General features: G+C 32.3%; 2 protein-coding genes and 1 long non-coding RNA gene across 3 annotated transcripts; 1 reads left to right on the top strand and 2 right to left on the bottom strand.

The window, feature by feature from the left end:
• Positions 1–388: 388 nt before the first annotated feature.
• Positions 389–2,084, top strand: LOC105959552 (uncharacterized). The gene is made up of 7 exons (XM_012983677.2): positions 389–887; positions 1,004–1,189; positions 1,286–1,342; positions 1,509–1,574; positions 1,666–1,725; positions 1,824–1,859; positions 1,941–2,084. The coding sequence occupies exons 1-7, from the start codon at positions 483–485 to the stop codon at positions 2,025–2,027; spliced, it is 897 nt and encodes a 298-aa protein (XP_012839131.1). The 5' UTR covers positions 389–482; the 3' UTR covers positions 2,028–2,084.
• Positions 2,085–6,600: 4,516 nt separating this feature from the next.
• Positions 6,601–10,565, bottom strand: LOC105958822 (protein TIC 22-like, chloroplastic). Its single transcript, XM_088813573.1, has 7 exons — positions 10,174–10,565; positions 9,830–9,913; positions 9,648–9,704; positions 7,166–7,231; positions 7,023–7,085; positions 6,890–6,925; positions 6,601–6,801 (listed from the first exon to the last, which is right to left on the bottom strand). Exons 1-7 carry the CDS (start codon positions 10,504–10,506, stop codon positions 6,703–6,705), a joined length of 738 nt encoding a protein of 245 aa, XP_088669699.1. The 5' UTR covers positions 10,507–10,565; the 3' UTR covers positions 6,601–6,702.
• On the bottom strand, positions 8,798–9,379 carry LOC148765516 (uncharacterized). Its single transcript, XR_016029668.1, has 3 exons — positions 9,315–9,379; positions 9,179–9,214; positions 8,798–9,074 (listed from the first exon to the last, which is right to left on the bottom strand). It is a non-coding gene; the product is annotated as an uncharacterized LOC148765516 (long non-coding RNA).
• Positions 10,566–16,681: the final 6,116 nt, after the last annotated feature.

Below are 16,681 nucleotides of genomic sequence, written 5' to 3'. Positions count from 1 at the left end.
GTTTCGGATTGGGATTGCTCGAATAATGTGTGACAAGTGTATTTGGAGACTGTTCAACGCATTGGAAAGAGGAGAAGGTTGCGAACATGGCTCTTTTGCCTTCAACCAATCCATCTTTCTTCTCAAACGTAAGATCTGTTATTTTGCAAATATATATATATATATATATATATATATATATATATATATATATATATATATATATATATATATATATATATATATATATATATGTATGGGAAGTGTCATTATTAAGGTTGGAAAGACGGCCAAATTATAGATGCATGGTAAGATTCTACCTTGTGTTGAATATGGACTCTTATCAGTTTGGAAGTTAATTATAATATATTTCATATATATATATATATATATATATATATATATATATATATATATATATATATATATATATATATAAAGTATCGTTATTGTTTCTTGAAACCAAAATCATTGGAACCCTAGCTATTAAGAAACAAAAAGCCATGTCCAATGAAGAGAAGAAGAACCCCCTTGATCATGTATTGAGTAATCTCCGAACCAACATCACCAATTTTCTCCGGATCCCTATCCCGAACCCGAACTCGTGTTCTTCAACACCAGCTCTATCTGTGGCAAGAAATGTCGATCAATTCGATAACACGAAAATTGATTCTTCTTCGAAAAATCTATTGTTGATAAAACAGCAACTGAAAAATGTTCCAGTTTATAGGATGAAATCCGGTCACGATCAGGTTCCCTTTCTAAAATCCGACATTGTAGGCGACAGAAAAGCTAACTTCTTCTTTTTCAGTAAAGCAGATGCTCACGATTACGCGACGGTACAGAACACCGTAAAAGCCAATGAGTGCCTAGGCAACATTCAACTCACTAAGGTTCCACTTGCCGAGGTAATTAATCGAAAAACAATTTTTTTTATTGTTTTGGTAAATTATATTGTTCTTTAAAATTTCAAGACTTGTAACACTACTAAATATATATCTGTAATTGTAACTCACGCGCACAGATTATCGAACTTGAGGAAGCAGGGTTTCATAAGGAGATGCCGTCTATTTGTACTTGGTTTATCGAAGATGTTCTTCCTAGCGTTGCGCCTGATAAGTTCACCGGGTATGTCAGAGATGCGGTTACCGATCGACATATGTATATTAGGTTGGTTCCAGATATGTCTGAAGTTAAAAACGCTCTTAAGGTGACGACCAAATTAAAACTATTACATTTTATCGTTTCTGCCTGAATTTGGTTGATAACTAATTAAGATGGATTTCATTTTTGTTATTTTCTACAGGAACGAAAGAAAGCTGGTTTTCATAGTGATAACTTTTCCGGGGTTCCCGTCTTTCAGGTTCAGTTAAGTGTCTTTTGAATCTAGTGATTCTATTCATATATTGCTATATATGTTTGGATTTTATATTGTTGATAAAACTTCGTATTAATAATTATGATTCTTGATGAACGTATATGCACGAAAAACACGTTTGTAACAATTAAATGTTTTATATGGGATGCAGTCCGATGCTTTAAATACGAAAGCCGATGGAAGCTCAAGTAACCTAAGGCCTGCTTTTTTCACAAAGGTAGAGTAAATATTTTTTCTAGTCCGGTAAATATATTTTCGTATTTGTATTACTATATCATGATCATCTTTTTTCCTTGTGTATTGTGTAGGCGGACCTAGAAAAAGCACTACGCGACAAAAAACGAGATACAGACTCAGAGATTATACAGGTTCTAAGCTTGGTTCTTTTTTTCTTTTGAAAGTTGCAAAATTACGAATATCCTCTTTAGATATTATGTACTAACAAAATATTTACACGGTGTTGAAGGTGACTGCTCTTGAAGTTATAATACAAGAAATGAAGGTGAGGAAACTCTGGAATTGTAATTACGTAATTTATTTTTATTTTATTTTATTCTTTATTTATAAATATTTATTTTGGTAGGATTGCACAATTTCGAAGTGGAACGATGTCGTCCTTGTACCACCTGGTGGAAAATTCCGAGAAATAATCACTAATTTTAATTTGTAATTCAATACTGGAACAGCTTAGTATTTATTTTTCTAGTACAATTTTTTTTTTTTTTTTCTTTCAATTATATAAACTAGCATTTTCCCCCGTGCGATGCACGTCCGATGCACGGGATATTATTTAATAGTGAAAAAACTAATCAATTTAATACATAGTAAGAAAATATAGTACACTAATATAATAAAATTTAATAATGTAGTATTATTCATATTGAATTTCTATCTTTATCTCTTAAGATTTGAGATATATTAATGAAAATTAGGGGATCAATAATTGTAGAAAATTATAGTTACAAAATTAGTACAGAAAAAATATTAAAAATAAATAATTACATAAGTAGCAATAAGGTAGGATTCTTTACGGTTTAGTTTTAATTTTGATAGTTGTTAAAACTTATAGTTAGAAATTAGTAGAGAAAAAATATTAAAAATAAATAATTACAGAAATACCATTAGGGTTTTTTAGGGTTGCCCAGCGTTTCTTTCTTTTATATATAAGATATATTTACTTTAATTATTATTGATTTTAACATAAGCTCATCATTTCTTATCAAAATAATCCTGATTAATATTAGACAACCCTCACCGGTGACTATGCTGGCCGAGTTGGACTCGGATATTTCCACCCACCGGCTACTAGTAAAGCTCTGACTCGGTTCTGATTCCCAGCTCATCCATTGATGCAGCGGTTGAGAAGCAGGATCGGAAGCAAACCACTTGATCTGACGGTCTCAGATAAGCTACATGAGACAGATCTTACGTGGAGGTAGGAGTGACTCTGAGGGCGGATCCGGTGCAGCCAAGTGCACCACCATCAGTCTCAATGGCTGATATATAGCCTTTGAATTTTTTGGGCCGAAAAATTCTGATGACTTGGACCTTACTACAAAAATTCAGCCCAGCCTGAATTCAAAAAAAGCTACCGTTGGGTTGCAAAGGACCAAAATACCCTACAAGGCATAAAGACCAAGATAAAACAATTTTTAGAATAATTATTTATATAATATTTATGGACAAACATTTTCGGTATTCTTAAATTTTTTAATAAAGTTTTTAAGTAAAAAAAAAAAAATTGAAGTATTTAATGATGTTTTAACACAAAAAACATGTGCTACGTTATACGATTTTTTCTTGTGATTTAGCTTGACCATTCGAAAGATATTGAAGTATAAATATTGTACGATATTTTTTTTTTTGATTTAATGATTTTGGAGTGGCAATTGCATTAGTGAAAATAAACCAAGATAACATCGAACAAGGCATTTCCAGTTTAGGGGGAAAGAAATCGAAATAACACATAAAATATATTTGAGAGTGTTATGGTCTTTTATATTCGACTTGAAAAGTTAAATGAAATAATCTAAATATAAACCATAGAGAATTAATATTGACACGCCAATTTTACATTTTTATGTCTAGATTAGAGTGTAAATGAGCCGAATCGGCTCGACAAAAGTTCGAACTCGAACTCGAATTTTTCGAGCTAATTTTTAATTATTCGTGAGTTATTTATTTATTTTTATTTGAAATATAATTAATATAAAATAAATAATAAATTCATTTAAATAATTAAAAAATAAATTACATGTCTTTTTTATTTCGAAATTTTTATTATAATTTATAATTTATAATAATAAATCCCTTATAATATCAATAAAAAATAAAAATAAAATACACAAAATGGCTTAAGGTCGAGCTCGAGCTCAGAATACCAATCCGAAGAGTTCGTCAAAATTAATATGAGCTCGAGCTCGCCAAAACAGCCAGGCTCGGCTCGTTTACACTCCTAGACAAGATAATAAACAAAATCCATAAATTACCCTCACATTCAATTAAATTATATTAATAAATGCATCACTTTAAAAAATCGAAATCTAAGAAAAATTCGAAATACATGGAAACCGGACATATTTGATCGAAATGAGCACTTAAAAAAAACAAATGTCATTCCAAAAAAACTTGTGATAGTGAGAATCGAAATTAACGAAATTCGAATATTTCATCATTTTTAGTCACTTATAATTATTTTTTAAATCAAATCGGATAAAAAAATTGAAATCTATTTTATATTCCAATATCCGTCTAGAAAAATTCGAAAAAAGTATGAAAAATCGAAGTTTCGAAATTCAGGATGGAAAATCTGATTCCAAAATGGGTGGATTACCGAAATCCTATTACAATCTAATACCCCTACTAATATAATATATTAACAATTAATGAAGTAATAGTTTCTAAAAATAAAATGATAAAACCACGACCCAGATAAAGTCTTCCCGCGCCAAGCTCTAACATCATCGTTTATTTCATTTCAAACCCTTTCTTCTGGAAGTAGAGAGAGAAACTAGTGAGGGAAAATGTCGGAACGATTTAACCGATGGTTGGCGGCCTTTGCGAAAGTTCTGTTAGATCTCTCGAAACCAAAGCATGAAATTCCTCGTAGAAGTTCAGACGTCGTCCTACAGAAATACGTGAAAATGGCGGAAAAGAAACCAGTGTATCCATCACTCGCTTGGCCGCCAAAACCTAAAAAATCTCCCAACCTTGGAGAGAAGAAGAAGAAGAAGAAGAAGAAATTGCCGGAGGAAGAAGAAGCGGCGCGTGCTATTTTGGCTACTGGAACTCCTACATACGTGATTGAGGCTGGATTAATTCGGGGGGTGAAGAAGGAGGAATAGGGGATTTTGTACTCACGGCTTCAAATTTGTCGGTAAGTTTCTTCTTCAACTTCTGATATATAATTACATACATACATACATAAATTTCGTTTCGGACGGCTGCTGATGTTCAGTAATTTGGTTAAAATTGCGGAGATTTTACATTTTTTTTAGTAATTTTCGTTAAAATTTGTTGGGGCTGTGAGATCGTTAATGGAGGATTTTGTAAATTGACTCGTTGTTGAAATTTGTCTATTATGTTTCTGACTCTGTAGATAATAATGTTTGTGAAATTGTAATTGAATTACATCTACGTTTCTTCCTAAATTTCTGGATCGGAGAAGAAATTGTTGCCCTTAAGCTGTGTCGATTGATTAGTTTGTCAAGTGTGATTAGGTAGAAATTGTTTCCCCTAAATCTCGTCATTAGTCTCATAGTACCGTACCGCGGAGGTAGTAGTTGGCGTGCGTCCAGGGTCATGGCTATGTGGATGGTGGTGTTTGCGCCGCCGGAGGAGGAGATGGAGGGGCAGGTGCCCCCGTTGGGGAAGGCGGAGCTTCGTGGAAGTAAGAGAGAGAGAGAGAGAGAGAGAGAGAGAGAGAGAGAGAGAGAGAGAGAGAGAGAGAGAGAGAGAGAGAGAGAGAGAGAGAGAGAGAGAGAGAGAGAGAGAGATGTCGGATGGGTTGGGGTTGGTGGCTGAGGAGAGGTGTGTTTGGTGGTGGCGGTGATGGTGGGGAGGAGGAGGAGAGAAATGTATGGAAGAGGCGAATGTAGAAATAGCGAAAATGAATATTTGTGGTGGCGGTGATGGTGGGGAGAAGTTGGTTGGATTCTTCCATCTTCCTGAGGCAGGGAATCTTCGATCATCACAAGTGTAGGCTGATCGTTCATAATTTGCAGTGTGTCGTTCGGAGTTGAAAGATTCGTACGTCTGCTTGGGAGATTTGTGCGTAATAGATAAGGGTAATGGCGAAGATCGAGGTCTAATGGATCTCTCTAACATTGGTTTTTACCACTTTTTCGCAATACTACTGTCTCCTCTTATAATGCATGCCCCCTTTCTTATCTGTGCTGCCGGCCTGTCTTTTTCCTCTGCATTTCAGTATTCTCATTTCGACCTTGTTCGATTCAAGTTGGTAATGCATATAGATTAAGGCATCATATATATCGTACCATGATGAGAAATAAAAGTAAAAACAGCAGAGGTTTGTTGTTTGGTTTGAGGCTGATGAGAAGTAGCAGCTTTATTATAATAAGGTTACGATTTTGAAAAATACGTATAGCCCCTTGAAAATCCTCTGAAATTAAGGTTGTTTAGGTTTTTCCTGCATTATTGGAAGGATGTACGTTTCAGAGTTCAAAGTGTACGATTTTCTTTCCGTGCATTATATGTGTTCCATGTCTTTTCTCGTGTGAATTTCATTACAAAACCAAAATCAAACAACAGTGTTGTTAGGAAACAGCTGAGTTTCGTTACTTGGGCCGTTTGAGACAGATGAGAAGCGTCTTTCTACTAAAATTACTATTTTGAACATTTCGTTTAGGCCTTGAAAAATGCGTTTTCTTTTCATTTGTCGAAAAGTTTCTTGAAACTTCATATTTTTCTTCGGTATGGAGACGATTTGGATCAATCAAAGAACATTTCATCAGTTTCTTTTTAAATGTCTTTAGGTCATGTAATTCCGTCTGCATATCGACGTTCCACATAAATTAAACATATCATATGCTTTATAAATCATCTCTGTTTTGGTAGCTCATGAATACACAATATTTAATTTACACATTCCATACTATTGGAGTTTATATACTCCATCTATATGTTTTACGGAATATTCAGAATTCGGTAATTAATTTCGGACAACAAGATACTTACGAATTTTGTTGCATGTAAAGTCAAAACGGGAGAACTTATTAGAGTAACTTACACGACTAAAATGGAAATCTCGATAAATTAATAACCTCACTTGAATAATAATTTATACCCATGAAAACCGGAAAATAATTATATAGAAAAAATGAATTTCAAAACTGTAAAAAAAACGATAAGAGACCGTTTCCAAAGAGCTTTTCATTTCCAGGAGGAATGAGAGCAACATTGTTCCACTTTGATGTTGAGCAATCCTGCATTAATAATGTAATTACTTTTTAATTAATCACAATTATATGAAATACAAATTAAAGCGAAACAACATAAATTAATATTCCACACCTTCATTTCTTGTATTATATCTTCAAGAGCAGTCACCTACAACATCATGCATGCATGTGAATATTATAATTCTTCGAAATAAACATTTTATTTTTGTGCTCATTCTTTTATAAATGAAATGGTGAATTAGTACCTGTATGAGCTCGGCCTCTATATTCGATCGTTTTTTGTCAAGTAGAGCTTTTTCTAGGTCAGCCTGCACAATATACAAGGGAATGGATGACGATATTTACAAATGCGAAAATATACGACTGTCAAAATATGTAATGTATTTACCTTTCTAAAGAAAGCAGGCGAAGGGTTATTTGGGCTTCCATCGTCTCTCGTCTTTAAAGCATCCGACTAGATCCCATTTAAGAAATTTAATTATTACATGGACCAAAATATTAAATTATTTGGCCTATTCAGTTTAGTTATTAATCAAAATCTCAGTTATTATTGTGGCAACGACAAAATTTAAACCGAACCTGGAAAATAGGAACACCCGAAAAGCTGTCACATTGAAAACCAGCCTTGTTTCTTTCCTGCAGAGAATATATAAGCAATAATGCTATCTAATTACAATGAATTTCTCACAAATTTCTTGGTTAAAACATAATTAGTATATAAAAATATAGTTCATATTGAGAGATTTGTTTTCGGATAACCTTTATGGCATTTGAGACTTCAGACAATTCTGGGATAACTCTAGTAAACATTATCGATAGATCCACTTCTTCTGCTTTAATAATCTGGCATACATATAGGGAGATTAATAACCAGATTATTAATTATCAAAAAAAAAATCAGATTATTAGTTCTTGAATGTGACCGGCCAAATTCTACTAATTTTAGCAAAACATTAATTTAACTATATATATATATTTTTAACGCATTATCCTTAAGTTGAAACCGATGATGAAACATATTATTTAAACGAGGTTATTAATTTCGAGGTTCGTCTATACTATGTACCTCGGACAGTGAAACTTTGACTGTTTGATGGTGGGTCCCACGGAAAGTGACACGGTCCACCCAAGACTGAGCATCTTCTTCAGTGAAGAAATAAAAATTAGCACCTCTCTCCATTGTACAAGGCCTCAGCGGAGCGTATAGACCATGATGATATGGACTCGAGTAAGTCATTCTATAAACAGGAATCTCTTTTAACAGCTTTTTGATTTTCCTTGATGGGTTCGGGTTCGGGTTAGGGATCCGGAAAAGATTGTTGAACTGGGTTTGGATGTTATTCATTACATTGTGAAACGGGTTGTCTTGATCGGACTTCATGTCTCTGTTGCCGGAGAGAGGCGAAAATAAATTAGGGTTTCTGCAAGGCCTGTCTTGATGATTCTCTATGTACACACTTATTTATTTTTACGTACCTAACTTAAATTTGGAAGTTGGAACCTTCCTTTTGTTTCTTTTCCTATTTTACTATTTATTAATTAATTAATTGGCCACGCGCTTCTTGATTTCATCCGTAGTGAGTTTGTAATCAGCACAACCAACAATTGTTGTTTGACTATTTTCTACAGAAGAAGAAACAGATGCAAACCGGTTTCGAATTGGGATTGCTCGAATAATGTTTGAGCTGGGGATTTGGAGACTGTTCAACCAATTCATCCTTCTTCTCAAGCGTAAGATCTGTTATTTTGCAAACACACACACACACACACACACACACACACACATATATATATATATATAAATATATATAATATATATATATATATATATATATATATATATATATATATATATATATATAACAAAATCAATTTCAAGATGTTGATTTGAACTAAGGCTCTGTTTTGGTAGCTCATGAATACACAGTATTTAATTTACACATTCCATGCTATTGGAGTTTATATACTCCATCTATAGGTTTTATAGAATATTCAGAATTCAGTAATTAATTTCGGACAACAAGATACTTATGAATTTTGTTGCATGTGAAGTCAAAACGGGACAACTTATAAGAGTAAATTCTTAAATAGACTAACTTACACGACTAAAATGGAAACCTCGATAAATTAATAATCTCGCTTAAATAATAATTTATACCCATGAAAACCGGAAAATAATTATATAAAAAAAATGAATTTCAAAACTGCAAAAGAAACGATAAGAGACCGTTTCCAAAGAGCTTTTCATTTCCTGGAGGAATGAGAGCAACATTGTTCCACTTCGATGTTGAGCAATCCTGCGCAATATGAACGTAATTAGTGTTTAATTAATCACAATTTCACGTACGTACGGTTATATGAAATAGAAGATAAAGAGAAACAACAAATATTCGATCGACACCTTCATTTCTTGTATTATATCTTCAAGAGCAGTCACCTACAACATCATTCATGCATGTGAATATTATAATTCTTCAAAATAAACATTTTCTTTTTGTGCTTCATTCTTTTAAAAATGAAATGATGATTTGATATACCTGTATAAGCTCGGCCTCTATATTTGATCGTTTTTTGTCAAGTAGAGCTTTATCTAGGTCAGCCTGCACAATATACAAGGGAATGGATGACGATATTTACAAATACGAAAATATACGACTGTCAAAATATGTAATGTATTTACCTTTCTAAAGAAAGCAGGCGAAGGGTTATTTGGGCTTCCATCGTCTCTCGTCTTTAAAGCATCCGACTAGATCCGATATAAGAAATTTAATTATTACATGGACCAAAACATTAAATTATTTAGCTATTTAGTTCACTTACTAATCAAAATCTCAGTTATTATTGGGGCAACGACAAAATTTAAACCGAACCTGAAAAATAGGAACACCGGAAAAGCTGTCACAGTGAAAACCAGCCTTGTTTCTTTCCTGCAGAGAATATATAAGCAATACTACTATCTAATTACTACGAATTTCTCACAAATTCATTGGTTCAAATATAATCAGTAAATAAAAAAAAATAGTTCATAATAAGAGATTTGTTTTCGGATAACCTTTATGGCATTTGAGACTTCAGACAATTCCGGGACAACCCTAGTAAACATTTTCGATAGATCCACTTCTTCGGCTTTAATAATCTGGCATACATAGTACACATACAGGAAGATTAATAATCATATTATTAATTCTTGAATTTGATATTATATTATATATATACATACAATTAAACTTGTATAAATTAATACAGTTACGATCAACCAAAGTCTACTAATTTAGTGATATATTTTTTAAAAGGTATCCTTACGATGGGGGTCGAGGAAATATATTATTTAAATGATTTTATTAATATGTCGAATATTAATTTATCAATTTATCGAGTTTTTACTTTACTACCTACCTCGAATAGTGAAACCTTGACAGTTTGATAGTAGGTCCCACATTCGACACGGTCCACCCAAGACTGAGCATCTTCTTCAGTGAAGAAATAAAAATTAGCACCTCTCTCCATTGTACAAGGCGTCAGCGGAGCATATAGACCATGATGATATGGATTCGAGTAAGTCATTCTATAAACAGGAATCTCTTTTAACAACTTTTTGATTTCCTTTGACGGGTTCGGGTTCGGGATCCGGAAAAGGTTCGTGAACTGGGTTTGGATGTTATTCATTACATTGTGAAACGGGTTGTCTTGATCGGACTTTGTCTGATTTGATTTGAACAACTTCATCATGTTTTCTGTCACTAGAAATAAAATTAGGGTTTCTGTGCCGGAAAAAAAAATATGCGCACTTATTTATTTTTACGTACCTAACTTAAATTTGGAACCTTCTTTTTATATTTTTTCCTATTTTTTTTCTTTATTAATTAATTGATCTGAATTTATATGCGCACTTATTTATTTTTACGTACCTAACTTAAATTCTCTTTTTTTTTTTCTTATAAGGTAAATCAATCAGGTGCATAAATAAATCAGACTGATTAAATAAAATAAGAGTAACTAAAATCTGCTAATTGAGATTAGCGGATTTTAAGGGATATTTCAAATCAGCTGCATAATAAGGCAAATCAATCTGCCGAATAATAAGAGGTTTATGAAATTATTAAGGTTTCCTATTATTCTATTAATACTTATTTCATAATTTTTGTTTAATATTTTTCGTTAACAATAGCTTTTTATATAAGTTAAATAGTCGGGTGTTTTTTTTCCAATTAATTATAGTTTGTAATTATGGGAGTGCTAATAATATAAAGTTAATGGTGTGTGGATTAATGGTGAATCCAAACGCGACTTTGATGACCTAAAGCAATTATATTAAGCCTCTATTTTCGACAAACTAAAATGAGATTGCACTTGAAATATTTATGCAAATTCAGGTGACTTTATGCAGAAAGTACTGGACTTCTTAAATTATAACATTGCGTGTTTTGAGTTCCAAACCGTGTCACACATCGGTTTAATATGAGAAAGGTCAATGGTTTATAATGTATGGTAACATTATTTGGTTATTTAGAAAAATATTTAGTTGTTATCTTATATTGTTATAAATATAAAGTTAAATTAGTAAATATGGAAATTAATGTTTATGGATAGCAAACATCAAAATGAAGTGAAAACATTTAAATAATAACTTTACTTTGTATTAATTTTACACCAATCCCGTGCATCGCACAGGCCAAAAATCTAGTTTTTTTTTATTATAATAAAGTATTTAGATTCTTAAATTAATTATGTTTAGGTTTGGCAATACTTTGAGAATATTTTATCTTTAGTCCCGCAAGAAAGATATGTAAACTTGACATTGATTTATTTTACTAATTGCATCAAATATCAAATATTTATTTCTCAAGCTAAATGAACCAGCAAAAGAAATCAGAATAACAAGTTTCTAGTGGTAATTAACCATTGAAGTAGTAAAAAATATTTAATTATTACCAATCTAAGGAGACTATTTTTTCATAAATGATAAGAGACAATTTGGTCTCAAGAACTTTTTATTTCCTGGAGGTATGAGAACAACATTATTCCACTTCGATGTTGAACAATCCTGCAATACGTACGCAATTAATGTTTAATTAATCACGATTATATTTCTCGGTTATATGGAATATAAATTAAAGGGAAACAACAAATTAATATTCTACACCTTCATTTCTTGTATCACATCTTCAAGAGCAGTCACCTACAATATATATAATATGAAGAAAAAAAATTAAATATATTTTTCAATTAAGCAGGGTTGATCAATAAAGTTTTATATTTATTTATTTTATTTATTTTATAGATGAAATAATTTTGTACCTGTATCGGCTCCGTCGGTTTGTTTTTGTTGCGTAAAGCTTTTTCTAGGTCTGACTGTACAATATATATAAGGAAGAAGGAAGCTAGGATAATGGATAATTATATCATACAAATATGAAAATATACAACTATACAATATTTAATTTAATTTACCTTTTTAAAGAAAGCAGGCGAAGAGTTTTTTGGGCTTTCTTCGTCTCTCACCTTTAAAGAGTCTGACTGTATCCCTCGTAAGAAAAATTTAATTATTATGTGGTTAATCGAACCGAGTATAATCAACTTAGAAATGTATACTTAATTCCGTCTATTTGATATTTGGTTAGTCCGACTATGTATTTTTTTTCCAAACAACATATATATACAACTATGTATATACATATATACCCTCACGGAATTATATAAATTAATCTAATTTTGACACATCATATTGTGGTAATCCAACTATGTAATGAAACTGAACCTGGAAAATGGGAACCCCGGAAAAGCTATCACCGTGAAAACCAGCTTTATTTCTTTCCTGGAGTATAAAAATTCGATACAATTAGTACTTGTGGCTGTATTAATTTCTCATGAATTTTCAGGTAAATCAAAAGCGTCGTGTTTATAAATATATAATCGCTCACCTTTATGGCATTCGAGACTTCGCAAACATCTGGGACCATCCTAGAAAACATTATCGGTGCATACACTCCCTCAGCTTCAATAATCTTACATAGTGCATAGTACATACATATAGAAATATCAATACATACAATAGCTGGGATTATTAATTCTTGAAAATATATATATATATATATATATATATATATATATATATATATATATATATATATATATATATATTACCTCGGAAAGTGGAACCCTAATAGTTTGATAGTCCATCCTAACGTCGGATCTGACTTGGCTCAAACAAGCCAGAGCATCTTCTTCAGTGAAGAAGTATAAATTAACAGCTCTATCGACGATATCGGACATCATCGGAGCGTATAGACCATGATGACGTGGATTCGAGTATGTCAATCTATAAACATGAATCTTTTTTAACCGCTTTTTGATCTCCTTTGACGGGTTCGGTTTCATTACATTCTGAAACCGCGGGTTGTCTTGATCAGACTTTGTCTGATTTGATTTGAACAACTTCATCACGTTTTCTGTCGCCGGAGAGAGATATCAGGAAATAAATTATTATAACGAAATTATTAAGGTTTCTGCTAAGCAGTCAATGACTATATAATATATATATACACACGTCTTTACTTTTATAATAACCTAAATTTTGAAACTTTTTTTTTTTTGGGTCCTTCTTTTAATTGGACCAGAATATGTGGGTTACATTGCAATTATTGGGCCGGTTAAAGTTATTAGTCCATGAACATTCTTGATAAGTGGGCCGGCCTATATGAATGAAAAGATTTTGTGATTTTCTTTATTGAAATAATTTTATTCTGAATTTTATTCCATTTTAGTTTAGTAAATTGAATAACGGCTCCAAACTTTGGTATGTTTCAAAAAAATATATTATTATATATATATATATATATATATATATATATATATATTTAATTATAACTTATTATGTAATATGTATATTGTTTATTATACTCCCTCCTTCCATTTTATTTTTATTTTTAGAGTTTTTTTTTCATATATTTTAAAATACTTGTCGCTGTAAAGTTCCAATATATTATTTATTATTTTAATTTTTTCCTAATTTGCCCTTATAAATCCTTAGATAATTAATGCCAAGGTTTTTTAGTCATTTTATTATAATGTGCATTAGCTCAAAACAACAAACAAATTGGGAAGGAGGTAGTATTTAATTTATGGGAGCAAATTTGTAACGGACTCCCCATTTATGCCCAAAAAACAGACACCAATTACAACTTGCCATGTGGAAAATATTAGTGAAATATTGGTTTATTATTCTTTCTTTTGTGGGACCACTTTTAAAAGCAAGGAAACTCCTAAATCATGGTTGAATACGTGTGATGGATAAGATAAATCCAACTATTTTTTTTTCTTTTGCCACAAACATCCCATCTTCTCCTATGCTACTAAACCACCACTGTAATTTTTCTCCTTTAGTTTTACTGTATTTTTCATTTAACTTTTTTTTCTTCTTTACTATGAATTAAAATACTGAATGTATTTTGCTAAAAATCTAATAAAATAATTTTCTTTGAAACCCTCATTTACTGAAACAATCATTTGCGTTGTTAATAATATTTTGCTTTTTTGATCAATATATATTTATATTTGAGCAAAAAAAAAAATATTCGCACACAAATTTGAAGCATGTCAAAATAAAATAAAAAAATAAAACTTTTAAACTAATGTATAATGTATCTCTGTTCCGGATAGAGTATTGAACTCCAAATAGTTCAAAATTTCATTGAATATTTTAATCAAAGATTTAAACAAACACATATAATTCCCCAAAAAGATTATTATAGAACATACCTTAAAGAAAATTGAATATGATGTTTCTATGTGTTGATAAATATTTTGTCCGTCTTTTCTTCTGAAATCGATGAAGCAGCGTTCCTTCGTGATCGTTGTTCTCGTTTGCTTCTGTTCCTGGTCGTCTGATTTGTTCGACCCTACACCTGGTGATAAACACCGGGTGGGTCTTCTGTAGGGTTGTTCATGGGTCGGTTTTACCCGACAACCGACCCATTATCTGCCCGACTATTTTGGCCGATAATTGCCCACCAACCGACTCGTTTTGGTCGGGCCGATAATTTTAACCGACCCATACATGGTTGGGTCGGGTATAGTTTCTAGTTTTTTGAAAAGTCGGTTGGCCGATATTACCCGACCAACCGACTCTTTTTTTTTTTTTTTTTTAATTTTTTTTTTCTCTTTATGTTTTTAATATTACCCGACCAACCGATATTACCCGACCAACCGATATTAGTTTCAATATTTAATTTTTGACCTCTCGGTGAAATGAATAAAAATACACAACTAAAAAAACTATACTCTTCATTTTCGCCTTATCTTCGACTATTGTCTCTCTCTCTAGTCGCCGATATATCTCTCTTCTCTCTCTATCAGCCCATCGCCGCCGACACGACGTTGCTTTCTCCAAAGATTTACCTCTAGCAGTTTCTAGTTCTTTCTAAATTCTAAGGTACGAATTTTTGTGTTTCTCAAATTAAAATTAAAAGTTTCAGAATTTTGTGATGTGAAAGTGTGAATGGCTGAAAGTGATTCGTTTTAGTATTTTATATTGTTTTTGGAAATTTAATTTTTAATATGTGATATTGTTGAAATTTGATTTTGGGCATGAAATATTGGAATGTTTGTTGCTGAATTTTGATAGAGGAATAGCATAATTTTTTTATTTTTTATTTTAATTAATATGTGGCCGATATTGGCCGATAATTTCAACCGACCCGTTTTGGCAACCGACAAAGTCGGTTGCCAACCATTACCCGACTCACAATAGTCGGGCCGATAATGGTTTTACATATTTGTAAGAGTCGGTTGGTCGGGTCGGGCCGATAATCGGCCGATAATCAACCGACCCGACCCATGAACAACCCTAGTCTTCTGCTGCCACATGTCTTTTTTTTTATTTTATAATATATTCCCCGCTAGGGTTTAGCTTTAGAGATTTTAGAAAAATAAAAAAGGGGACACATGGCAGCAGAAGACCCACCCGATGTTTATCACCGGGTGTAGGGTCGAAGGAGCCCTGGTCGTCTTTGCTCCTCTTTTTTTATTTTGCTCTCTTATGCCGTTTAGTATTCAAAGGAGTCCTAACCTAGATTAGCCACGTAATTGATTAATTAGTTAATTTTTAAATAAGTTAATATTCCACGTGTCAAGCCCTGAATGGGGTCTGCTTTTCTCAAAATAATGGGGAGTCCGTTTAGAATTTAATTCCTTAATTTATTTATTATTATTTATTTTATAAGCAGGGGCCAGGGAGTACTTAACTTACTAATGCATTTAATTAGATTATATTAATATAACTCTGATAATAGGGGAAGGGGTATTTAATCCAAAGTTGCCCGCGATCATTTCAAACTCAAATCAAATTTTCAGACAAGCAAAAAAAAACATGAGTATCGCTCTCGAATTTGTAAAAGCTATCTTCTACTGCGGGAAAAAGGAACACGATGATGTTCCGAAGCGTGGTCGGAAGGTACACCTCATTGAAACACTCAAATTTCCACTATGGGGAAAAAAAGTTCCAGCGCTGAAGCATCCGCAGGGGAGTACTGAATCGAAGAAGAAGATGAAGAAGAAGGAGAAAGCAAAAGCGTGAAAAAAAAAAGGAAGAAATCAGCTGGAATTTGATGAATCTACAGTCAAGTTAGTAAATAAATTTTGTTTTTCGTGTAAAATCGGATCGGATGAGAAATTGCTTCGAAACCAGATAAATATCTAAAAAATCTAAATAGCGTACGTACAGGCGATAAATCGTAAATGTGTTCTGCTGGATTTTGTAAAATTGTTCCTGCTTTTTTTCCCCTCGTTTCTGGTAATTGTTCCTGCATCAATAGCAGTGAATAAGTCGGTACGTACAGCAAATTTACTTGATAGATCTGTTTTCCGTTCGGTTATTTGGCATTGCTTTCTATCCTACTGCATACTC

The sequence above is a fragment of the Erythranthe guttata genome, chromosome 14, assembly GCF_056151865.1.
Source record: "Erythranthe guttata isolate IM_541 chromosome 14, IM_541, whole genome shotgun sequence".
NCBI classification, from domain to species: Eukaryota; Viridiplantae; Streptophyta; class Magnoliopsida; order Lamiales; family Phrymaceae; genus Erythranthe; species Erythranthe guttata.
The sequence above is the reverse complement of the archived record's forward strand: the minus strand, read 5'-3'. Positions and strand labels throughout refer to the sequence as shown.

Bases quoted from the DNA above. Each gene is read 5' to 3' on its own strand.
- LOC105958822 (XM_088813573.1), bottom strand. From the start codon at position 10,506: ATGATGAAGTTGTTCAAATCAAATCAGACAAAGTCCGATCAAGACAAC. The intron at 7,232-9,647 runs GTTCGGTTTAAA...AATGGGATCTAG, and splicing joins CCGGTGTTCCTATTTTTCAG to TCGGATGCTTTAAAGACGAG. The intron at 6,926-7,022 runs GTACTAATTCAC...ATGATGTTGTAG, and splicing joins TAGAGGCCGAGCTCATACAG to GTGACTGCTCTTGAAGATAT.
- LOC105959552 (XM_012983677.2), top strand. From the start codon at position 483: ATGTCCAATGAAGAGAAGAAGAACCCCCTTGATCATGTATTGAGTAAT. The intron at 1,190-1,285 runs GTGACGACCAAA...TATTTTCTACAG, and splicing joins AAGTTAAAAACGCTCTTAAG to GAACGAAAGAAAGCTGGTTT. The intron at 1,726-1,823 runs GTTCTAAGCTTG...ACGGTGTTGAAG, and splicing joins CAGACTCAGAGATTATACAG to GTGACTGCTCTTGAAGTTAT.